At 49.0% G+C, this 24,408-nt stretch overlaps 1 protein-coding gene and 1 pseudogene across 2 annotated transcripts; both read right to left on the bottom strand.

Moving 5' to 3' along the window:
- Nucleotides 1-6,257: 6,257 nt before the first annotated feature.
- Nucleotides 6,258-8,923, bottom strand: LOC128590775 (phenylalanine--tRNA ligase beta subunit-like; annotated as a pseudogene). The gene is made up of 2 exons (XR_008381337.1): nt 8,418-8,923; nt 6,258-8,157 (listed from the first exon to the last, which is right to left on the bottom strand). The product of XR_008381337.1 is annotated as a phenylalanine--tRNA ligase beta subunit-like (transcript).
- Nucleotides 8,924-14,367: 5,444 nt separating this feature from the next.
- Nucleotides 14,368-16,780, bottom strand: TEX44 (testis expressed 44). Its single transcript, XM_053598161.1, has one exon. The coding sequence runs from the start codon at nt 16,477-16,479 to the stop codon at nt 15,226-15,228; it is 1,254 nt and encodes a 417-aa protein (XP_053454136.1). The 5' UTR covers nt 16,480-16,780; the 3' UTR covers nt 14,368-15,225.
- Nucleotides 16,781-24,408: the final 7,628 nt, after the last annotated feature.

Raw genomic sequence — 24,408 nt, 5'->3', positions numbered from 1 at the left:
GCGTCTGCTTAATCCTTGTGCTCAGAGACCACTCCCATGGCGGACGGAGCACTAGACCCGGATTTTCGCAGGGGCTCTCAGCAGCCCCTTCGGGGCCCAGCCCGGGACCAGTTTTTTGGGGGGTCCACCCCTTAGCATAGTCCTCAGCATTTCTTTTCTTCCAGCGTGATTTCCCATGAGGCGACGAACAGCCTCTTAGAAGCGTGACCCTTACAACCTGGGCTGCGGAATTGAAACAGCCCTGCGGATTTGGAGGCCACCTCGTGGGAGTATTGCCCGCCAAAGGCCTGCCAGGGTGGCGACAGGGGGCGTCCAGAGGCCGGCAAATCCGCGGGGTCCAAAGTCCCCGGGGACAGGAGCACACTCAGGGCGACCTGGGGTCACATGTTCCTTGCACAGGGTGCATGCAGATGCCTGCGGCTACCCTCCCCACTTCCACCCGTTCTTTGAGTCCTTTGCCGAATGGTGCCCAGCTCCCTGAGCTCAGGTGTGACCCCACACCTATTCCCAAGTAATAGTCTGCTTCCTCCTGGGACAGCAGAATATGGAGGAATACCTGCTATTTGGATTTCTTGGGAGACCAACTCTTGCCAGAGTCTGGGCTCCCGGGGGCTTGCAGCTGAGCCAGACTGTGAGCTCGCCTGCCATTCCCTTCCCAGGCTAGTCCACTGTGGGAGTTCTCCCACCAAGGCAGGCCCTTCCGTTACCTTACTTCTGAGCCTGCTGTCTTCCACTGAGGCTTGTGGGGGTGGAGCTCCCTCTGGTTGGAAACTGATGGGCCAGTGTGAATCTTATGGGGCTAGTTTTTTTCACCCTGCCTGAGGGGTTTGGGGCAGTGATGCCACAAAGTCCTTTTTTAGCTTTGGATGTGCACATCAGTTCTGCCTCTGTAGTTCTCAGCCCCTGCCATTCTCTTGCCTGCCATGGGTTGCTCTGAAGACTTACTGTTCCCTCTTGCCTTTTGAAGGACTTAAAGGAGAAGAAGGAAGTTGTAGAAGAGGCAGAGAATGGAAGAGAAGCCCCTGCTAATGGGAACGGAACGCTGTGAGTGGCTGCCTTGCTCATGATTCCCGGCAGCTCCCATCCCAAGAAGTCTGTCCTGGTCTAATTTGGGGTTTAGCCCAGGGTGGTGTATCACAGCAAAACCTGTCCTTTTCCCTTGGTTGGTTTATTGAAAGATCAACTCACAATTACAGCAGATTAATAAGAGAAAGGTTTATTTCCAAATACCATGCTCATGGAGGGGAACCATAGGAATGATTACCCCATGTTTCAGTGATGGTCAGAGACCTTTATAAATGTCTTTTAGAAGGGAGGGCAGAGAATTTGGAAAGTATAGGTGCAGCAAGTTGTTGCTATGGGGGGGACACAGATTGATTTGTAAATTAACCTGAGAGGTATTGTGTTTTGATTTGGGGCCAGGTCTGTTACCAAGTAAAAAGGGAAGTCAGTCCGCCCCACCTTTTGATTCCCAATCAGGTTACTCAGGTTTTATGTAGATAGAGGAAAGTCTTCTTCCAATGCTTTCTGATCATGAATGGCCTTTAATTTAAAATATTCTTTATACCACAGAGTCTTTTTTTTTTTAGTAGAGACAAGAGTCTCACTTTACCGCCCTAGGTAGAGTGCCGTGGCATCACACAGCTCATAGCAATCCCCAGCTCTTGGGCTTACCGATTCTCTTGCCTCAGCCTCCCAAGTAGCTGGGACTACAGGCGCCTGCCACAACGCCTGGCTATTTTTTTGTTGCTGTTTGTCTGGGGCTGGGTTTGAACCTGCCACCCTCGGTATGTGGGGCCAGCACTTTACTCACTGAGCCACAGGTGCCGCGCCCCCCCCCCTTTTTTTTGAGACAGAGTCTCACTTTGTCACCTTTTGTAGAGTGCGTGGTGTCATAATTCACAGCAACCTCAAACTCTTGGGCTCAAGTGATTCTCTTTCCTCAGCCTCCCTAGTAGCTGGGAATGTAGGTGCCTGCCAAAATGCCCTGCTATTTTTAGAGATGAGGTCTTGCTCTTGCTCATGAACAAGAGCAAGAACAGGTTCAAGAACAGCTCAACAGCTCTTGGCTGTTCTTGAACCTGTGAGCTCAGGTGATCTGCCCACCTCAGCCTCTCAGACTGCCAAGGAGTCATATTTTGGGGTGAAGTTTCTTTAGCTCCTTCAGGGGGAAAGGGGGCCAAGCGCCTGGGCAGTTATTGTGTCGAGGTCCTATTGGATCTTAGGGAATAGGTGTCTCTCAGGTGCTCTAGAAGCATTAGGCAGCCTCTGGAGGGAAGAGTAAGGGGGGTCAGGGGCTTTGCTGTGTCCTTCAGCCCTGGGCCAGCTGATTAATGGCTGATGTGTGTTTTGTCGAGGAGAATGAGGAAAATGGGGAGCAGGAGGCTGACAATGAGGTAGATGAAGAAGAGGAAGAAGGTGGGGAGGAAGAGGAAGAGGAGGAAGAAGGTGATGGTGAGTGGCCTCCCCTGACAGGGGGAGGGAGGGGGGCTCCTTGAGGAGGGACCAGGATACCTGGGGGCTAATGGACTTGCACCTGTGGGTCAGGGCCTTCCTTGTTTGGGGCTAGTGACATGGAGCTGTGCCACACACCCACTTGCACTCGGTCCACATAGTGCTAGTGGATTTGCTAGTCTTCTTGGACAGTGCCCTCTGTACATCTTTGAAAGTCACTGACTACTGATCTGCTGAACTGGCCTCTCAGGATGCAGCTGCTTGGGCTCCCAACCTTGTGACAAGTGCATGTGGAATGTGGGTACCTGACCTGATTGTTTTGTCAGGCAGCGGTGGCAGCTCCAAGGACATTCCACCCTGCCACATCTGTTACTGGGCAATGCCCCAAGGAGCCACACTAAGAGGGCAGTGTGGTATTTACTCGTCCTGATTCTCTCCAGGTGAAAAAGAGGATGGAGATAAAGTTGAAGAGGCTACCAGGGGCAACCGGGCAGCTGAAGATGATGAGGTAGGGGCTGGCTCAGAGGCTAGGAACCTGTGGCATTAAGGCCATGTATGGCTTCCTGGATCCTTGAGTGTGGCCTTTTGAATTTGAATTTTGAAAATTGAATCTAGGGCGGCACCTGTGGCTCAAGGAGTAGGGCGCCGGTCCCATATGCCGGAGGTGGCAGGTTCAAACCCAGCCCCGGCCAAAAACCACAAAAAAAAAAAAAAAAAAAAGAAAATTTGAATCTAGGGCGGCGCCTGTGGCTCAAGTAGTAGGGCGCTGGTCCCATATGCCAGAGGTGGCAGGTTCAAACCCAGCCCCGGCCAAAAACCAAAAAAAAAAAAAGAAAATTTGAATCCAATTCTTTTTTTTTTTTTTGTTGAGACAGGGCCTCAAGCTGTCACCCTGGGTAGAGTGTTGTGGCTCACAACAACCTCCAACTTCTGAGCTGACGCGATTCTCCTGCCTCCGCCTCCCAAGTAGCTGGGACCACAGGTGCCTGCCACAACGCCCGGCTAATTTTTGGTTGCAGCTGTCATTATTGTTTGGTGGGTCTGGGCTGAATTCGAACCCGCCAGCTCAGGTGTATGTGGCCGGCGCCCTAGCCGCTTGAGCCTCAGGCGCTGAGCCTGAATCCAAATTTTACAGAACAAATTATTAGGTTATTAAGTGTGAAATGTCTGATTTCCTTTAGTACTGAGTTTGCCGATTCATATCACTGACGTTTCACTTTGACACATCTTTTTATTTGTATTGTGAAGGTACAACCTCATTGCTTCAAAGGCACATTTTGGCTTGTGATTATCTTTCAATGTTTTTTTTTGAGACAGAGTCTCACTCAGCTTCCCATCTAATTTTTTCTATTTTTAGTCTCACACTTGCTCAGACTGATCTTAAATTCCTGAGCTCAAGCAATCCTCCTGCAGTGGCCTCCCAAAAGTTTTAGGATTGGGCGGCACCTTTGGCTCAAGGAGTAGAGCACCCATATACCAGAGGTGGCGGGTTCAGACCAGGCCCTGGCCAAAAAAAAAAAAACTGCAAAAAAAAAAAAAAATCACTTTAAGAGTGGCGCCAGTGGGGCGGCGCCTGTGGCTCAGTCGGTAGGGCGCCGACCCCATATACCGAGGGTGGTGGGTTCAAACCCGGCCCTGGCCAAACTGCAACCAAAAAATAGCCGGGCGTTGTGGCTGGCGTCTGTAGTCCCAGCTATTCGGGAGGCTGAGGCAAGAGAATCGCTTAAGCCCAGGAGTTGGAGGTTGCTGTGAGCTGTGTGAGGCCACGGCACTCTACCGAGGGGCATAAAGTGAGATTCTGTCTCTACAAAAAAAAAAAAAAAAGTGGCGCCTGTGGCTCAAAGGAGTAGGGTGCTGGCCCCATATACTGGAGGTGGAGGGTTCAAACTCAGCCCTGGCCAAAAACTGCAAAAAAAAAAAGTGTTAGGATTACAGGCATGAGCCACTGTGCCTGGCTGCAAGGACAATTTTTTCTAGCAGCAATAAGACCTGGAAATAGGGTGGCGCCTGTGGCTCAGTGAGTAGGGTGCTGGCCCCACATACCGAGGGTGGCAGATTCAAACCTGGCACCAGCCAAACTGCAACAAAACATAGTCAGGCATTCTGGCAGGCGTCTGTAATCCCAGCTACACAGGAGGCTGAGGCAAGAGAATCACCTAAGTCCAAGAGCTGGAAGCTGCTGTGAGTTGTGACTCCACAGCACTCTACTGAGGGCAACAAAGTCAAAGTAAGACTCCGTCTCTGAAAAAAAAAAGAAAAAAGAAATATGGAAAAATGCAGTAGAATACCCACCTACGTATTTGGGAATATGCTGGAAAAATACTTTCTTGCTTTTTTTTTCAACCACCAATTGCTGTGAATCTACATTCTTCTACCTAACCCAAATCAAGATGTCTTAAAAGTCCCAACTTACTGATACCCATCTGGAGGATCATTTGAAACTGTGGACCTCTTTGCTACAACCAAATAGTCAAACGCTTTCCAACAAAAATCAGACACAGCTTGGTGCCCGTAGCTCAGTGGTTAGGGCGCCAGTCACATGCACTGGAGCTGGTGGGTTCAAACCCAGACAGGGCCTGCTAAAGAACAATGACAATAATAACAAAAAAAAAAACGGACACAACAAAGTCATTAAAAAGTTAGTTAACTCTAAAATTAACAAATAGTTTTCATTTTTAAAAAACATTAAGTAAATAGTAGTTAGATTTTTATAAAAATAATGTACTTTTTTTTTTTTTTTTTTGGTGACTTTTGGCTGGCCAGGGCTGGGTTTGAACCTGCCACCTCTGGCATAAAATAATGTACATTTTTAAGTGTATCTAATTGGCCTTTTTTTTTTTTTTTTGAGACAGAGCCTCAAACTGTCTCCCTGGGTAGAGTACCGTGGCATCACAGCTCACAGCAACCTCCAACTCCTGGGCTCAAGCAATTCTCCTGCCTCCGCCTCCCAAGTAGCTGGGACTACAGGTGCTCGCCACAACGCCCGGCTTTTTTTTTGATTGCAGCCATCATTGTTTGACAGTCCGGGCTGGATTCGAACCCGCCAGTTCAGGTGTATGTGGCTGGCGCCTTAGCCGCTTGAGGCACAGGCGCCTATAATTGAGATTTCTTGAATGTAGCCTTATTTGATTACAGCTAAATTAACATGACCTTCCAGCATGAAAGATTTCCCCACCCCTAGAACAGAGGCTTTGCCAGTTGCGGATCTGACTGGAGAGTCACTGTCTTCCACAACCAGGCTGAAGGCTGCTCTTGCCCAGATGTTATACGTCTGACCAGCCTCAGATGGCAGCCACTGTCTGTTGAGGAGAGAACTACAGTTCCTTGGGCCAGACCAACAGAGTGCTCCCTGGCTCCTGGGCAGCAGGTGGGCTGGATATTTACTTTCTTCCATGCCGGCTTGGAATGTTATCCTCTCCATTTTGTGACTGATACCTCATGCCTCCATTTACCCATGTGTTTGTCACTTTCCCTCTCTTGCAGTTCACCTTCTGTGGGGAGGGTTGGGGCCTGTTTCCTACATAGTTCCTCAATTTTTTTTTTTTTTTCTTTGTAGAGACAGAGTCTCACTTTACTGCCCTCGGTAGAGTGCCGTGGTGTCACATGGCGCACAGCAACCTCCAGCTCTTGGGCTTAAGCGATTCTCTTGCCTCAGCCTCCCGAGCAGCTGGGACTACAGGCGCCCGCCACAACGCCCAGCTATTTTTTTTTTATTTTTATTTTTTTTTTGTAGAGACAGAGTCTAACTGTACCGCCCTCGGGTAGAGTGCCGCCGCGTCACACGGCTCACAGCAACCTCTAACTCTTGGGCTTACGCGATTCTCTTGCCTCAGCCTCCCGAGCAGCTGGGACTACAGGCGTGCGCCACAACGCCTGGCTATTTTTTGGTTGCAGTTTGGCCGGGGCTGGGTTTGAACCCGCCACCCTCGGCATATGGGGCTGGCGCCCTACTCACTGAGCCACAGGCGCCGCCCAACACCCGGCTATTTTTTTGTTGCAGTTTGGCCGGGGCTGGGTTTGAACCCACCACTCTCAGCATATGGGGCCGGCGCCCTACTCACTGAACCACAGGCGCCGCCCTCAATTTTTTTTTTTTTTTAAATGGTGTTTTTTTATTGTTTCCAAATGATGAATATATGTCTAATGGAGAACATGAAAACTAAAACCTTTCATTATCTCATGCTCATGCAACATGTATACTAATCAATTATCTTGTTTTATCAATAAGGAAAAGAAAGGGATCCTTTTATCAGGCGTAATCAGTTACAGTGTGAGATGCTGATGTCTGAGGAACACTTCCGACTTTCAGCCGCCCTGCACGCTGCTAGTGCATTTCTCCCGCACTCCACTGGGCCTCTACCCAGCAGGGCAGCTCCGCACAGATACCACATTTATGTATCGCACAAGCTGGCCTAATGCAGGGAAAAGATGGCTCTACCCACAGAAACAGACAGTGCTTTCTATCATACTTTATTAAACATTAAAGTACAAATGGATGTTCCTGTGGAGGACTAAAGGACACCAGGGAAGGAGAAAGGGACACTTGGGAACAGAATCACACAACAGAGATCTATCTTCACAAAAAGAGCTCGATATTGATTTCCAGAGAGGAGCAGGGCATGGTCAGCTCAAAATTTGGTGATAACATCAGGATGAAGGACCCCAAGTTTTCCGATGGTTTGATCCTTGGCAAAGATCTCAGTACATCGCCCGGAGAAGAAAGTAGGGCCTTCTGCTGCCTTGATCACATATCCGCCTTTATCTTTACCAGGGCGCACGGCAAGCAGCTGCATAATTCTGTCCAGCAGCGTATGGATCACCTTGAACCCAAGATTCTTATTGTAATAAACAGCACACAGATGCCTGTAATTTTATGCACCTATATCTTTCCTAGAATCTTTTTCCACATTGTCAGAGATTTCAAACAGTTTCAGAGGAAGGGGCATTTCCGATTGGCTTCTATGGTCTTTAGGAGGCCAGGAAGGAGGGTAGTGTGTGCCACCTGAAACTCAGCTGTTTTAGGATTACTTATGTGGACTGTCTTCGTTGCGGAGATATCCAAACCAAGTTTATCAGCAATATGTTCTTGGGAGCACAGAGCAAAGGTAAGCGCTTCAGTGAAGCCAGCGGCTGCCATGTCATATCTGAGAAGTTCAGTGAGCTTATTAACAGGAAATTGATCAGCTATGGTGTATGGTTTCAGGAGAGTCATCTGAATGTTGTTATATCCATAAGCAATAGCTGTATCTTCTACAGTATCACATGCATGGATAATGTCAGCTCTGGTCGGAGGGATTTCAATCTCAATCTGATTCCCATCACCTATGATTTCTGACTTTAAATACATCCTGGTCAGAAGCTTAGCAAGATTTTCTGGAGTTTCTCTGATTCCAACTTTTTTGTTAATTAGATCAGCTCTTACCATCTCCTTTTGGTAAGCTAGTTCTGGAAAGGTATATAACTTTGCATTAGGAAAAACTACCTCAGCTGCTTCCACTGTGAATTGATTCTCACAGTATTCATTGAACATAGTGACAATAATGTCAAGAAGTATTTTTCCCTTAGTGAAGTCAGTGCCTGTGCATTCAATAAATACATTCCTAGTATTTACTGTTATTTTGGAATGATTTCCATTGATGATTGGAGGCATTGAAAGGACAACACCATTGCTGTCATAGATAACTGGGAACAAGGGTTTCTTTTCTTTTTTTTTTTTTTTTCTTTATTTGAGACAGAGCCTTAAGCTGTTGCCCTGGGTAGAGTGCTGTGGCATCACAGCAACCTCCAACTCCTGGGCTCAAGTGATTCTCCTGCCTCAGCCTCCCAAGTAGCTGGGACTACAGGTGCCTGCCACAATGCCCGGCTATTTTTTGGTTGCAGCCGTCATTGTTTGTCAGACCCGGGCTGGATTCGAACCCACTACCTTAGGTGTATGTGGCTGGTGCCTTAGCCACTTGAGCCACAGGCGCCGAGCCACAAGGTTTTATTTTCAATGATATGCAAATAACGTTTAAGGTCGTTGTTAGTCTTGTAGATGTTCATTAGTTCACAGGCTGTATACTCCTTGCCCTTATTTAGAGGCCTGAACTTGATATCTGAAGTGTGCTTTGCAGTATATGTAAATGGGCCTGATAAAGCGTCCAAATCATGGGTACCAATAGCAGCCAGGGCTCTCTGTCTGTAAATATTCTGATGTAATTTCTCTTGAAGTTCAATGAAGCTGTCATATTGATCTTCAGTAAATTTTATATTTCGGAGAACCACTGCCACAGCAAAAGGGCGTAGTTTAGCTGTCTCTTCTGTGATAATCAATTTCTGGATTTTTCCGTTAGGCATTAGCTGTTTATATACTAGTGCCTTTATCCTTTCTTTGAAGACCTGAAGTTCTAGAATCAATCCTTCCAGACACAAGAGATCATATCTATTGGCAGGGACGTCAATTTTATAAAGAACGACAAGCAGCCTCTCATTTTATTTTAGCCCTATGGTCCAGAAGTTAATGTAGTCCATCTGCTGACAGGTGTCTAGGCCCTTCATGTCAAAGCCTGACAAGGGATTTTTTTTTTTTGAGACAGAGTCTCACTCTGTTGCCCTTGGTAGAGTGCTGTGGAGTCACAGCTCACCTCAACCTCATACTCTTGGGCTTAAGCAATTCTCTTGCCTCAGCCTCCTGAGTAGCTGGGACTATAGGCACCTGCCCAGCAATTTTTTGGTTGCAGTTGTCATTGTTGTTTTTTAGCAGGTCCAGGCTGAGCTATGGGCACCAAGCCCTGACAAGGGATTCTGAGTGCTGGAGGTGTCTAGAAGTCCTGAAAGGGCAGCAAACGTCCACAGTCCCATGAGAATGGCCTGCCTGCTGTGTGCCTGTGAGAGTGGCATTGTGGGCCAGGCTGCTACAGACAGAGGCCCCTTTCTTTAGAGATTTTACCTAGAGAGCAGTTAGAAATAGGACAAAGCACAGCAGTCCAGGGGCCTCTCAGGTGGGAGTAAGGAGAAAGAGAAAGCTGGGTGTCCCAAAGCCACCCCTGCATTCCCTATGCAGTCTCTCTGGGAACTGACACAAATAGTTCCTGGCTCAGCTGCCCAGCTGGTTGCCTTGGGAACCAAATTCCATTGACTGCCTGAGTGCTGAGGTCACAGTAACCATGGGGATGGTGGGGCTGGCTGAGTGGGTGGGTGCCTACCTCGCTGACCTGCGCCCTTAGGCCCAGCCGTGGCCGGAAGCTGCTCTTCCCTTGCGGGAAAAGGCTCCACGTGGCCCACTGCAGTCCATAGCCCTTGTCCTTGCTTGTGGTGGCCAGGATGCCTGTGGCAGGAGAAGGCCCCATGGTGGCTGGAGTGTGCCCCACAGCCAATCAGGATTTCTCTTGCAGGTGGCCTTTGTTCACCCTCACCCCATCTAACTGCCCTGTTTTCTCTTCCAGCCCCATTGGTTCACAAGACCCCAACCTGGGTTCCTGCTCTGGTAACGGGAGCTGGTGGCAGCACAGGGTGTTTTCATTCCCCTCCCACTAGTCACCCAGGAAATCTCAGCTTGGCCACCTCCCCTAAGGGAGGTGAGGCCCAGAGACACTGGGCCTTCTTACTCCATTGTGCTCTCTTTCTGGTTCCCTCCTCTCTCATGTGCCTGCCCTGGCATTTTTTTTTGTTTGTTTATTTTGTTTGTTTGTTTTGTAGAGACAGATTCTCACTTTATTGCCCTTGGTAGAGTGCCATGCCGTCACACAGCTCACGGCAACCTTCATCTCCTGGGGTTAGGCAATTCTCTGGCCTTAGCCTCCTGAGTAGCTGAGACTACAGGCACCTGCCACAACGCCCGGCTATTTTTTTGTTGCAGTTTGGCCGGGGCCAGGTTTGAACCAGCCACCCTCAGTATATGGGGCTGGCACCCTATCCACTGAGCCATAGGCGCCACCCTTGTTTGTTTGTTTTTTTGAGATAGTCTTACTCTGTCTCCCTGGGTAGAGTGCCATGGGTCATCATAGCTCACAGGAACCTGGAACTCCTGGGCTTTCAATCCTCCTGCTTCAGTTTTTCTATTTTTAGTAGAAATGGGATCTTGCTCTTGCTCAGGTTGGTCTCCAGCTCCTGAGCTCAAGGAATCCACCTACCTCAGACTCTCAAGAGTACTAGGGTAGCAGGTGTAAGCCACCGTGCCTGGCTTTGTTTTTTTTTTTTTTTTTTCTTTTTGAGACAAAAGAGTCTCTGTCACCCTTGGTAGAGTGCCCTGGCATCATAGTTCACGGCAACCTCAAACTCTTGGGCTCAAGCGATCCTCTTGCCTCAGCCTTCCAAGTAGCTTGGACTACAGGTGCCTGCTACAACACTGAGCTAATTTTTAGAGATGGGGTCTCGCTCTTGCTCAGGCTGGTCTCAAACTCCTGAGGTCAAGCAACCCACCCACCTTGGCCTCCGAGAATGCTAGGATTACAGGTGTGAGGCACTGTGCCCGACTTTTTTTTTTTTGGCAGACACACTCTGTTGTCCTGGGTAGAGTGCTGTGGCATCATAGCTCCCAGTAACCTCTAACACTCGAGTTTGAGCAATCCTCTTTCCTCAGCCTTCCAAGTAGCTGGGACCACAGGCATGTGTCACTATACCCGGCTAGTTTTTTTCTATTTTTAGTAGAGATGGGGGTCTCGCTTTTGCTCAGGTTGGTCTCGAATTTCTGAGCTTAAGCAATCCACTCACCTGAGCCTCCCAGAGTGCTAGGATTACATGAGCCATGAGCCACCGTGCCTGGCCTGCCCTGGCATTTGTGCTGTGTGACATTTGGGGACAGAAGGGTCTTCACTGACCGTCACTAAGTTTCTTATGTAGGCTTTGTTTTTATTTTTTTATTTTTTTATTTTTTTGGCCGGGGCTGGGTTTGAACCCGCCACCTCCGGCATATGGGACTGGCGCCCTACCCGCTGAGCCACAGGCGCCACCCCTAGGGTTTGTTTTTAAAATGTTCCCTCTCTCGAAGGAGGGAGGGGGGTGGGGCCTTGGTATGGGCCACACCTTCTGGGGGCAAGACATGACTGCAAGAGGGACTTTACCTAACAAATGCAATCAGTGTAACCTGGCTTATTGTACCCTCAATGAATCCCCAACAATAAAAACAAATGGAAGAGGGCGGCGCCTGTGGCTCAAGGAGTAGGGCGCCGGTCCCATATGCCGGAGGTGGCGGGTTCAAACCCAGCCCCGGCCAAAAAAAAAAAAAATGGAAGAAAAAAAAAAGTTCCCTCTCTCTGTTCATCTGTTCCTACCACAGCAGAACAAAAAGTGCTAAAGCCGGAAGTTCCAGCTGGAAGACAAGGCCTAAAACCTCGTGCCGGGGCCAGGCAGTCTGCCACCATGCTGTTCCCTGCTCTGCCTGGACTTGCCCATCTGTGGCTGAGGGTAACCCTAACCACCTTTTGTTGGAGGCCCATGCTTGTCTTGTTCAAATTTAATGTGATGGAGGCCTCTATGGGAGGTGCTTTTCCCCACCGAAGACTGTATTTTGAAAAGTACTAAGAGAATACAGGAGATGAGTAGCAAAATCCGTTTTTTAGGTGAATTTTATTTCCTCATTGGTTTACACTTAAAATTTAGAGATGCAAAGGAATATTTTTCAGTCCATCAAATTAGGGGTTGTACTGAAAGACCTGGCTGCCTCAGTTCTTTCTAAAGTACATGATTAAAGGAAAGTTCTGATTGTGTGCAGGGCATTCACAGACAAGCTGCCATGTAGTGGGTGGGTGTTCCTCAGAGCACAGGAGTGGGCTCTGTCTGGGCTAGGATAAACATCATACCCCATCTCCATCTCAAGTTCCTGGCCTGTTTTTTTTTTTTGAAAAACAAGTTAAATATGCTGGGGACTTTCAGAAACAGGAGATAGAAGGTTAGGGCAGTGCCATCTGGAAAAGGGGGCTTAAGGGACCCAAGAGGGACAGGCGGCCTCAGGTGCCTCTTTCCTTTCTCTGGGAGGAAGGTGGCTTAGCTTGGGTTCAGTGGCTGCTCTGAGAGGTGCTAGGAGCATTGGGTGAGGCCCGCTTCTCCCACATTTGTTCCAAACTGGGACCATCAGAGTCCTTTTACTACCGATCAGAATGGAACAGGAGAAACCAAGCCCTTTCCTCTGGTCTTGCAAGCCTGTGGGTCTGGAGCTACCAGGAGCCATGTCCTTGCAAGGAAGCTGGAAGAGAAGCAGAGGCTCTGTAGGAGAAAGCGGAGACAAGCCATGGGGAAAGTCCTGATAGCATTGGGTCCCAACTCCAGGCGTCCCCAAAGCCAGCTCCTTGCTAGGAGGGAGCCAGCCCAGGGACGCCCTGGGGTGGGAGGGAGCCTGGACCTAGCCCTGGCCACACTGGGCAGTTGCACTTGTTGGCTCATTGTTTACTTAATCTGGTATGAGTTTCCTGTCTCTTCTGAGGTTAGGTTCACCTCAGTAGTCTGTGTCTAGTGCCTGGCACATAGTGGATGTTCAAAATAATATTTGTTGAATCATGAATAAGCACATTTTGGGGTCTCCCCTAGCAGCTCGATGGCCCTCTGTTGTGGGCTTCAGTCACATAGAGCTGCTGGTGCCACCCCCCTACCATCACCACCTATTGTGGACTTTGACCTGATTGTTTCTGTCGGAGAGGCAACTTTCCTTCTCTCTTTTAATGTCTGACTTGATTGCTTTTCTGAAGCCCCATGATTACTCGGCTCGAAATCAACCATCTCACACCTGGTTCATCTGTGCACCCACATGGAGCCTGGTATCACTCTTTCTCCTGTAGGCCATCTGCAGGGTGGGGAGTGACAGACATGTGCTTCTGGGGACTAGGCTGGTGACGTCAAGTAGGCTGTGGTGGCCAGTGAGCACGTGTGCCCTCAAGCACCCTAGAGAAATGAGGGCCCTAGATTTTTCCCCAGAAGCAGAAATCTTGGGGGTTTTTTTCAGCTTAACGTGAACACAAACAATTCAGTTACATTGTTTGTGTTTGTAGGTAGAGACCAAGTTGTAGTTGTGTCCCTTACCCAGGAGGTATGTTGTATACCCTTAACATCGTGCCTGTTAGTTGAGAGGACACCAAGAAATCCTGATTTTTATATAAAATTTCCAGTTTTAAAATGCTGACAAGCAATTTACAATTTGAGAACACAATATAGGTCAAAGAAATCAGTGGGCTGCAAAAAAAAAAAGAAATCAGTGGGCTGCTTTCAGCCCCAGGGCTCCCAGTTGGAGCCTCTGAGGAGTGAGTAAGGGATAAGTGAAGCTGCAGCAGGCAGGTGTGTGGCCTGCTGGAGGGACCCGGCCACACTGAAGCAGGAATTTCACTAACACCACCACGTGTGACACAGGGTCCAGCCAGAGGGTGGGCTGGGGGCTTCTGAAGCAGGTGCCTCCCATATGGCTGCTACTAGCACTTTGGGAGGCCAAGGTGGTGGACTGCTTGAGCTCAGGAGTTGAGACCAGCCTGAGCAAAAGTGAGACCCTGTCTCTACTAAAAATAGAAAAAACTAATTAGGCCTCGTGGTGGACGCCTATAGCTACTTGGGAGGCTGAGGCAAGAGGACTGCCCAAGAGTTTGAGGTTGCTGTGAGCTATGATGATACCATGGCACTCTGCCCAGGGAAATGGAATGAGACACTGTCTCAGAAAAATAAAATCTGAAAGTCCCACATCCTGGAAACCCCTTAGTCCAAGGCAAACCAGGATAGTTGGTCAACCTACCTAGATCCCTGCTTCTAGCATGTCCCCAGCCTACTGGAGGTTAATAATGGCAGCTGAAATTTGTAGGCTTCTTTTTTTTTTTTTTTTTTGCAGTTTCTGGCCGGGGCTGGGTTTGAACCTGCCACCTCCGGCATATGGGGTTGGTGCCCTACACCTTTGAGCCACAGGCACCACCCCTGAAATTTGTAGGCTTCTTAAGTGCCAGATACTACATATGGCCTAAGTTGTTTCCCTATCATCTTAAAACATCATGGTGTGAGGGGGCAGCGCCTGTGGCTCAGTCGGTAGGGCGCTGGCCCCATATACCGAGGGTGGTGGGTTCAAACCCGGCCCCGGCTGAACTGAAACCAAAAAATAGCTGGGTGTTGTGGCGGGCGCCTGTAGTCCCAGCTACTTGGGAGGCTGAGGCAAGAGAATCGCTTAAGCCCAGGAGTTGGAGGTTGCTGTGAGCTGTGTGATGCCATGGCACTCTACCGAGGGCCATAAAATGAGACTCTGTCTCTACAAAAAAAAAAAAAAAAAGTGCCCTTTAAAACATCATGGTGCGAATTTATTCTCTCCTCTCTGCAGCTGAGAGGGCTCACAGTGACGTGACTTGCCCTGGGCAACGCTGGCCTAGGATTTGAACCTGTGTTCAAATCCTCACCACCCTCTCCGGACTTTCAGCCTGAGCTGACCAGGCCAACCTGGGCCCTGGGGAAGGCCCTGGTCTTAGGCCTCTGGAGCTTACCTGGCTGCAGGTCCAGAGAGGATGAGTTTTTGCAGGTCTGAGACCCCCCCACACCAGCCCTCTGGCTCTTCTCTCTACACTTTTGTCCCCAGCCCCTGAACAGAACAATCAGAAGCTCTCAGGGGACACTGGGTTTGCACAATACCCTGATTCTTTGGTCCTCTCACCCTGGTGCCCACTGCATGGACAAGGGAGGAGGCTGGCGCTTAGAAAATAAACGCTCGCTGGTGATTTATTGCTTGGGTTGGGGAGCCATCCAGGGCAGGTATAGGCAAGGGAACAAGGCCTGAGTGTCCTCTGTGGATCTGTGGAGGCCACTGAGCCAGTCTTTCAGGGGTTGCTGTGTAGGAGTCTAATCACAATTAGGGCCAGCATGGGCCCGGCGTGTTGTGAGGTGACTGGTCAGGTAGCGCATGGCAGAGCGGATGCCCTCCACAGTCCTCCGCTCCACCATCTCTAGCATATGGGTGACAGAGCGTAAGGCCGAGCCGGTGCCAGAAGCCAGCCCAGAGGAAAAGGCTGAGCTCGCGCTGCCCAGGATGCTGGAGACTGAACGCAGGCTGGGCCCCGGGAGGTGCAGTATATCTGCCACAGTGCTGCGGCCAGAGGCCAGGAAGCCTGTGGCCATGCCCATGCCCACGGTGGTCTCAGACCACACCAGGATGTCTGCCAGGGAGCTGATAGAACCCTCACCCCCGCCCAGCAAGCTGGTCATGGATCTCATGTAGTTGTTCTCCTCACTGGCCATGTACAGGTTGGGATCCAGGGGCGTCCTCTCCAGGGCCACCTCCTGGGGGCTGGACAATAGGGAGACACTGCCTTCTGGGGAGGGAGAGTAAGACTGTGCCTGCCATTCTCCTGAGTTGTTCACCACATCCTCCTCTGTCACTGTCTGGAACTCATCTGATGACAAAATTTTGGTGTCGAAGTGTAAGGCCTTTGGACTCCCAGTTTTCTTCTCAGCATCATTGGTGGTACTGGTGGCCTGAGGGTCAGGCTGATCTTGGGTGTCAATAGTGGATGTATCCGTATCATTCACAGTGGGCTGAAGCTCTGGACTTTGGGTAGACTCAGAGTCTACCCAGCCCTCAGTACTTGGGGCATATGGAGCTAATTCTGGCTTCGTGTTGGAAACGCCCTCCATTTGGGGTATCTTTTCCTTGCTCAGGGAGTGATATGGGAGAGCCACCATACTGTGAGTTGCCCTTGAGTCTTCAACTGCCCTGTCCCAGGCTGGGTTCGGGAGGCTCGTGGACACTTGCAGGCCAACTGATTCTTGCCTGGGAAACAGAAATGTCATCTTTTTAGGCATTTCCTGGCTCCCGCCAGGAGCAATTTCATCCTGGTATGTATCTCCAGACATGGATATGACTGTCTTGAGAGAGGCCTGATCTGCATCCTCCTGTCCAGTGGATTCATCAGGGCTGCTGTCTGACACCTGAGCAGGGCTGCTCTCTGACACCAAGACATCTGTAGGGGGGGACACCTCATCTTGGGATGTCCCTATTGTGCTGTCTGTAGGACTGCTGTTGGACAGGGAGGCCTCAGGAGAGCCAGGTGTGGGGCTGCTGGCAGCTCCATTGTCCCCCGAGGGCTCGGTGGTCATCTATGCCCTTTGCCACTTGTGGTTTGAGGGAGTGGCCACAGCCCAGCTTGGCTGAGCTGTCCATTTAGTGAGGTCACAGGAGGATATGGATAGCTAGTGATGTCATAGGTACCTGCAGAGCAAGGTCCTGAGCATCTGGAATGACCTTGTAGGTGGGCTGAGAATATAGGACAATTTGTGGCTGGGTTTGTGGATATGTAGGGAAATAGACATGTCTTGGGTAAGGGTAGAGGTATGTGTGCAGGTACAGCCACAGAGCCATGGGGAGTCATGATGGCCGCCATGACTGGCGAATAAGAGGGGGATGGCAGATGTTGACTGAGAATCATTGTTTATAAAGAACCCACCCCACCCACCCCCGGCAACTCTGCACCAGTGCCTCAGGACCCCAATTTAGCCAGACTTTCTGCAGGGTAAATAGGAATAAACAAAGGCCAAGGGCTTAAGCGCTCCCAGCCCTGACCATCTTTGGCTGTGGGGTTAACCCTTTTAACATAGAACAAATGATCTACTTCTCCCACTTAACTGGGCTGGGAGGGCAGAGAATAACAAAAAAATGTACAAATCCCTTGAGTATTCCTTGGAGAAGTGTAGACCCAGGTAAACCTGCTTGTGCTATGGTTCTCATTAGGAAGGTGATTGGGGTGGAAGTTTGCAGGCCGTGGTGTCTGTGCTTCTCCAGGGGTTATCAGCTAACATTTAGTGACTGCTTATCATGGGAAAGAGAAGGAGGTACACATCCTTGCAAGGACCCCTCATCTCTAGGTGGGATGAGGATCGATCTATTAAGATACCCAGAGGGAATAAGCAACTTACTCAAAGTCTCCTAATAAGCCCAGAGTTCAGGATTTAAATCCTGTCTGGCTTTAAAACTCGAGCTCTTCATCACTCTCTAATGCCCGGAGGGATATTAAAAATACTGAATGATGGGTGGCACCTGTGGCTCAAAGGAGTAAGGCACTGGCCCCATATGCCGGAGGTGGCAGGTTCAAACCCAGCCCTGGCCATAAAAACAAACAAACAAACAAACAAACAAAAAGTCTCTAAATTTATAAGATGAAGGAACCAAGAATTTGAAAGTTTGAATAAAAATCTAAATAGTGTCACTTATTTAAAAAAAAAAAATACTGAATGATTAGAATGACTGGCGGTAAGGACACATTTCTCAGCCTCCCTTACAGGTAAGTAAGAACTTGTGACCGTGTTCTGGAAAGTGGGTAGCAGCAGGTGCTAGCTGGGGGTTATAACACCATCAGTACTGTCACAGGCAGACAAGATCTACCACCCCCCACTCCTGGTCTCCATCCCCCTGGCTCCTCATTTCCCTCAAGCCTTTTTCACTGATTCCCCTTAGCCAGCCTCAGGCTTGACCCTCTGAGGTGACTCCCATTCTTCTGAGCACCAGGCTTAATGCTCAGTAGGTATTCTTCCCGTGGGGACCCTGTTGCCACACCAAAGGTCACAAGGCAAAAAGGTTCATAAAGGATCCTTCAAACCTCTGAACACTTTTTTCTCTTTTGCCTTTATGCCATCCTGCTAATAGGAATGTGAAGCCTGGCACAACAGCAGCCATCTTGGTCCCTGAGGTAATCTTAAGGGTTGACACAAAGATGTCCGGGACTGGGTTTGAACCCACCACCTCCGGTATATGGGGCTGGTGCCCTACTCCTTTGAGCCACAGGCACCGCCCCTGGCTAGTTATTTATTTTAGATTTTTATTATTTATTTATTTTTTGTAGAGACAGAGTCTCATTTTATTGCCCTCGGTAGAGTGCCTTGGGATCACACAGCTCACAGCAACCTTCAACTCCTGAGCTTAGGGGATTCTTTTGCCTCAGTCTCCAGAGTAGCTGGGACTACAGGTGCCCGCCACAATGCCCGGATATTTTTTTGTTGCAGTTTGGCTGGGGCCGGGTTTGAACCCACCACCCTTGATGTATGGGGCCGGTGCCCTACCCACTGAGCCACAGGCGCCGCCCTGGCTAGTTATTTGTATTTATTTTTTTGTAGAGATGGGGTTGCCTAGGCTGGTCTTGAACTCCTGGCCTTAATGAGTCCCTCATCTGGGCCTCTCAAAGTGCTGGGATTATAGGTGTGAGCCATCAGCCTGGCCTTTTTTTTTTTAATGTGTGTGTAGTTGAGAATAGTAACAAAGTTCATGTGGCCCACTAAAACCATCAGGTGCTCTTCATAGGCACTGGGGCCAAACTCCTTTTCCTCACCTTCCACTTGGAATTCAATTTTTGATTCTACCTGTTTAACTTTACACTTAACCTTGTTAAGTTTCATATGCCTTAAAAATCTGTGCCAAAGTGGGCGGTGCCTGTGGCTCAAAGGAGTAGGGAGCCAGCCCCATATGCCGCAGGTGGTGGATTCAAACCCAGCCCCGGCGAGAAACAACTGCAACAACAACAACAACAAAAATAGCCAGGCATTGTGGTGGGCACCTGTAGTCCCAGCTACTGAGGCACGAGAATCGCTTAAGCCCAAGAGTTTGAGGTTGCTGTGAGCTGTGATGCCATAGCACTCCATCAAGGGCAACAAAGTGACTTTGTCTCACAAAAAAAAAAAAAAAAATCTGTGCCAAAGTCTGGGCGTGGTGGCTCATGCCTGTAATCCTAGCACTATGGGAGGCTGAAATAGGAAGATCCCTTAAGGCCAGCCTGGGCAACACAGAGAGACCTCATTTACAAAAAATTAAAAAATTAGCTAGGCATGGTGGCATGCACCTGTATAGTCCATATACTTGGGAGGCTGAGGCAGGAGAATTGCTTACTCCTAGCAGTTCAAGGTTACAGTGAGCTATGATTGTGCCACTGCAGTCCTGCCTGGGCAACAGAGTGAGACTCTGTGCCAAAGAAGGATAGAGGAGAGTAAAGTGGAACTGATGTCAAAGGAGGATTATTTGGCTCAGCGCTTGTAGCTCAGCGGTTAGGCTGCTGGCCACATACACCAGGGCTGGAAGGTTCGAACCTGGCCTGGGCCTGCTAAACAACAATGACAATTACAACAAAAAAATAGCTGGGCGGGGCGGCTCCTGTGGCTCAAAGGGTAGGGCTCCGGCCCCATATGCTGGAGGTGGTGGGTTCAAACCCAGTCCTGGCCAAAAACTGCAAAAAAAAAAAAAGAAGAAAAAATAGCTGGGTGTTGTGGTGGGCACCTGTAGTCCCACCTACTTGGGATGCTGAGGCAAGAGAATCATTGAAGCCCAGGAGTTTGAGGTTGCTGTGAGCTGTGACCCACGGCACTGTACCAAGGGCAACATAGTGAGGCTCTGTCTCAAAAAACAAACAACAGGGGCGGCGCCTGTGGCTCAAGGAGTAGGGCGCCGGTCCCATATGCTGGAGGTGGTGGGTTCAAACCCAGCCCTGGCCAAAAACCACAAAAAAAAAACCAGAACCCCTCAGGATTATTGAAATTGGAGGACAAAAAAAAAAATTGCTCACTTATAGATATTTAATAATATCAGTTTAGAACAAATTTTATATTTATTCTGTCTTTATGTGGACTATATGCTATATTTTAGGTATATTTTATGTATAAATGTGTAGAAAATAAAGGTTAAAATATACACAAAAGAGCTTTCCCCCTAAATTTAGTTCAAAAGCTTTGTAACTTTATTTATTTATTTATTTATTTTGTAGAGACAGAGTTTCACTTTATCGCCCTTGGTAGAGTGCCATGGCGTCAAACAGCTCACAGCAACCTCCAGCTCCTGGGCCTAGGCGATTCTCCTGCCTCAGCCTCCGGAGTAGCTGGGACTACAGGCGCCCGCCACAACGCCCGGCTATTTTTGTTGTTGTTGTTGTTGCAGTTTGGCCGGGGCTGGGTTTGAACCCGCCACCCTCGGCATATGGGGCCGGCGCCCTGCTCACTGAGCCACAGGCGCCACCCTTTTGTAACTTTATTAAGTAGTCTTCATAAGAGGAAGTTAGTCTCAATTAACTTGCCTATAATTTCTTTTTAACTCCTTTCTCTTAGGGAGAATGATTCTCCTTTTAATAATTTTAGGGTAAACTCAGTTTATGGGATATCATACATCTGTATAAAGCCTACACAGAAACATGGAAACATGACTGTTATATGGCTTTGCTTTAAATAGCAGGATATAGCCAGGTGCAATGGCTCACACCTCCCAGCACTTTGGGAGGCTGAGGCAGGTGGATTGCTTGAGCTCAGAAGTTAGAGACCAGACTGAGCAAGAACAAGACCCTGTCTCTAAAAAATAGCCGAAATAACTAAGAAAATGCCACGAAAGCTATGTTAACTAGTGTGATAAAAATGTGTCAAACGGTCTATGAACCAAGTGTATGGTGCCCCATGATCATACTAATGTACACAGCTATGATTTAATAAAAAAAATAATAAAATAAATAAATAAAAAATAAAAAATAGCTGGGTGTTGTGGTGGGTGCCTATAATCCCAAGTACTTGGGAGGCTGAGGCAAGAGGACCACTTGAGCCCAAGTTCGAGGTTGCTGTGAGCTGTGATGCCACAGCCCTCTACCAAGGGTGACAAAGTAAGACACTGTCTCAAACAGTAAAAAAATAAGAGGCAGGATGTAATATTTTATGCATACTATGTGTATTTGCCAATACTCTAATTTTTATTTATTTTTTATTTTTATTTTTTTTTGAGTGAGACTCTGTCACCCTGGATAGAGTGCTATGGCGTTGTAGCTCACAGCAACCTCCAATTTTTGGGCTCAAGTGATCACCTTGCCTCAGCCTCCTGAGTAGCTGGGACTACAGCTCCCACCCATCCCAACACACATACACTCAGCTAGTGCCAGTACTCTTTAGTTAGAAGTAATACAAAAGCAGGGCAGCGGCTGTGGCTCAAGGAGTAGGGTGCCGGCCCCATATGTCAGAGGTGGTGGGTTCAAACCCAAGCCCAGGCCAAAAACTAGAAAGAAAAAAAAAAGAAGTAATACAAAAGCAGATTAAAATCCCTTTTGCAAAAATAATAATAAATTTCTTGGATCAAAGTCCAAGGGAGGGGTCCCACACAGCAGGTGCTCAATCTCTGCACTATTCATTCTTCTCCTGGCTCCCCTTTCTCATTGATCGATGGTTTGTGTTTTTTTTTTTTTTCAGAGACAGAGTCTCACTGTACCATCCTCGGGTAGAGTGCCGTGGTGTCACACGGCTCACAGCAACCTCTAACTCTTGGGCTTACGTGATTCTCTTGCCTCAGCCTCCCAAGCAGCTGGGACTACAGGCGCGCGCCACAACACCCGGCTATTTTTCTGTTGCAGTTTGGCCGGGGCTGGGTCTGAACCCGCCACCCTCAGCATATGGGGCCGGCACCCTACGCACTGAGCCACAGGCGCCACCCAGTGGATAGTTTTTGAGGAAGATTTTCTCCTTGCAGAGACTGCTGGCTGCTCCAGACAGCCATCCTGACCCAAGTAAGCAAACCTCAGGACTTAATCTTATGTGCTCTTGGCCCATCTCTCACACAGTATCTACAGCATCCTGACTGGTCAGGCCTGGATCACACAAACACCCCTGGAGGGGGTACATGGGGAAAGCCAGCTCAAATATAAGGCCTGCAAATGGTAGCTGAGTAGTTCCCCCAAGGAAAACTGGGGTGCTGTTAGCAAAAGAAAGCAAACTGGATGCTGGGTGGAAGGCATAGACAAGGGCTTGAGTGTCCCTTTCATCACTCCCTTCCTCCCTCCTGTGTCATTCCCACAGGTCCTTAGCATTGGGTTAGACCCACAGATAGAATCTCAAAAGATTAAAGACAGCGGTCTGCTTGCCAAAAATAGATCATTTTACTTGAGAGACAATTCCTGTTGTCATGACACAGCCCTGTGGATCAAATAAATATTCCCACATGTGTGCAGGGATATCAACAAGACCCACAGACAGGGCCAGCTGGAAGCCAAAGCTTGGAGTGGGGGTTTGGGGGGTACTGGGTTCTGTCCTTAGGCTCCTGGGCTCTCTCCCAGGCTCCCAAATCTGCTAGACAAGTACATCCAGTGGCAGACCCTTGAGTGTTGCTATCCATCCTTTTCTTTGCAGGTCCCCTCTGTCCGTGGGGCATCCTGATGGGCTTGCCTCTGGGATGGCATCCGTGGATGGCAGAGCCCTTGGAGGGTCTGTGCCTGGGGGGAGGGGCCCTCAACACCTCCCCCTCCAGTCCTTCCTTCACTTGTTCCCATCAGGGCCCTGGGATCCCCAACACGGGCAGGGGGGAGAGATTCTTCCACTGTAACCCCATTTCCTCAGGATTACTACTATAAGGGGGAATTACTCGGCCACAGCCCTGAATCTGTGGTTTTTAGCCTCTTAGGGTCAGGAGGCAAAGATTTGGAGAAGTGATAAAGCTATAGCCCCTATATCCCCCAAAATGCACTTGCACAGACTCCCTGAACCCCATGGCTAAGAATGGAACTATCTTTGGTTATTTGCATTCCAGAGACCTGTGGACCCATGAAATTCACTCACTGTGTGGCTTGTAGGCAAGCAGGTTTATGGACAGGTGAAGGGAAGTGTGGGCAGGGATGCAGCCTGGGTGAGGCAGCAAGAGGTGGGCCCCTGCGGGGGGAAGGTGCTGGCTAAATCCGGAAGGCTAGCTCTGGAAAGAGAAGCAGGAAGTCACACTTCCTCTTGGAGCCTATGGGAATGGTGGAGGGTTTTGGGCATGAGAAAGAGGCACAGAGGAAGCTTCAAGAAGCGTGGCTCTGCAAGAGACTGCCTGCCTTATTGCCATGATGGTGAGCATTGTTTTGCACATGTCCCCTCAGAAAGATGAGACCCGTCTTCCAGGATTAAATGGGAAGAGCAGAGTCAGGAAGTTCAACCACGGTTTTTTGTTTTTTTTTTTTGAGACAGAGCCTCAAGCTGTCACCCTGGGTAGAGTGCTGTGGCATCACAGCTCACAGCAACCTCCAACTCCTGGGCTCAAGCGATTCTCCTGCCTCTGCCTCCCAAGTAGCTGGGACTATAGGCACCCGCCACAATGCCCAGCTGCTATTTTTTGGTTGCAAACGTCTTTGTTGTTTGCTGGCCCAGGCTGGATTCAAACTCGCAGGCTCAGGTGTATGTGACTGGCGCCTTAGCCACTTGAGCCACAGGTGCCCAGCCAGTTCAACCACATTTTGAGTGACTAGAGCACTAAGTGCTGACCTGTCCAAGACAGGGATGGAGAAAGTTCTTCCCAGCATGTCCGCCGGAGGCATAGGCCCTCAGCTGATAGAGACCATCTGCGGGGGCCCACTCACCCTCAGCTCTGTGTCCACACTCAGCCAGCCACCTTGCTTGTCCTTTGTCTTCTGTAGTGGATTCAATTGTGCCATTAAAAGACATGTGTACTTGGCACCTGTGAATGTGACCTTATTTGTATTAAGGGTCTTTGCAGATATAATTAAGGTAAGGATCTTGAGATGAGATTATCCCTGATTTAGGGAGGGCTCTAAACCCAATGACGGGAGTCCTTGTAAGAGAAAGAGGAAGGAGATTTGAGAATGTGAAACAGAGGGGAAGGCCACGTGCAGACAGGCAGAGATGGGAGTAATGCACCCATAAGTGGAGTCTTGCCCAGGGCTCCTGGCAGTTCCAGAAGCTGGAAAGAGGCTAGGAACAGATTCTCCCTGGGAACCTCCAGAAGGACCCACCCCGCTGACACCTTGATTGCCAGCTTCTGGTCTCAGAACAGTGAGAAAATAAAGCCATCATATTTGTGGTAATTTATTACAACAATCCTGGGAAACTAATACAGCTTCCTGTGATGATCATAGGTGTTGAAAAAGCATCTCAATCCAAATGAATTTGGGCAACACTGTGTTAAACTATAGATTTCTTTGCTGAGGAACTTCTCAGAGCCTTTAATAGGCTAAAAAGCTTTATGGGTTCCCCAAGGGGGGAAGGTCAGTATTGAACATAACATTTGTGAAAACTTTAACCAGGGAACGAACCCAT

Source organism: Nycticebus coucang, chromosome 7, assembly GCF_027406575.1.
Source record: "Nycticebus coucang isolate mNycCou1 chromosome 7, mNycCou1.pri, whole genome shotgun sequence".
In the NCBI taxonomy this organism is placed as follows: domain Eukaryota; kingdom Metazoa; phylum Chordata; class Mammalia; order Primates; family Lorisidae; genus Nycticebus; species Nycticebus coucang.
The sequence above is the reverse complement of the archived record's forward strand: the minus strand, read 5'-3'. Positions and strand labels throughout refer to the sequence as shown.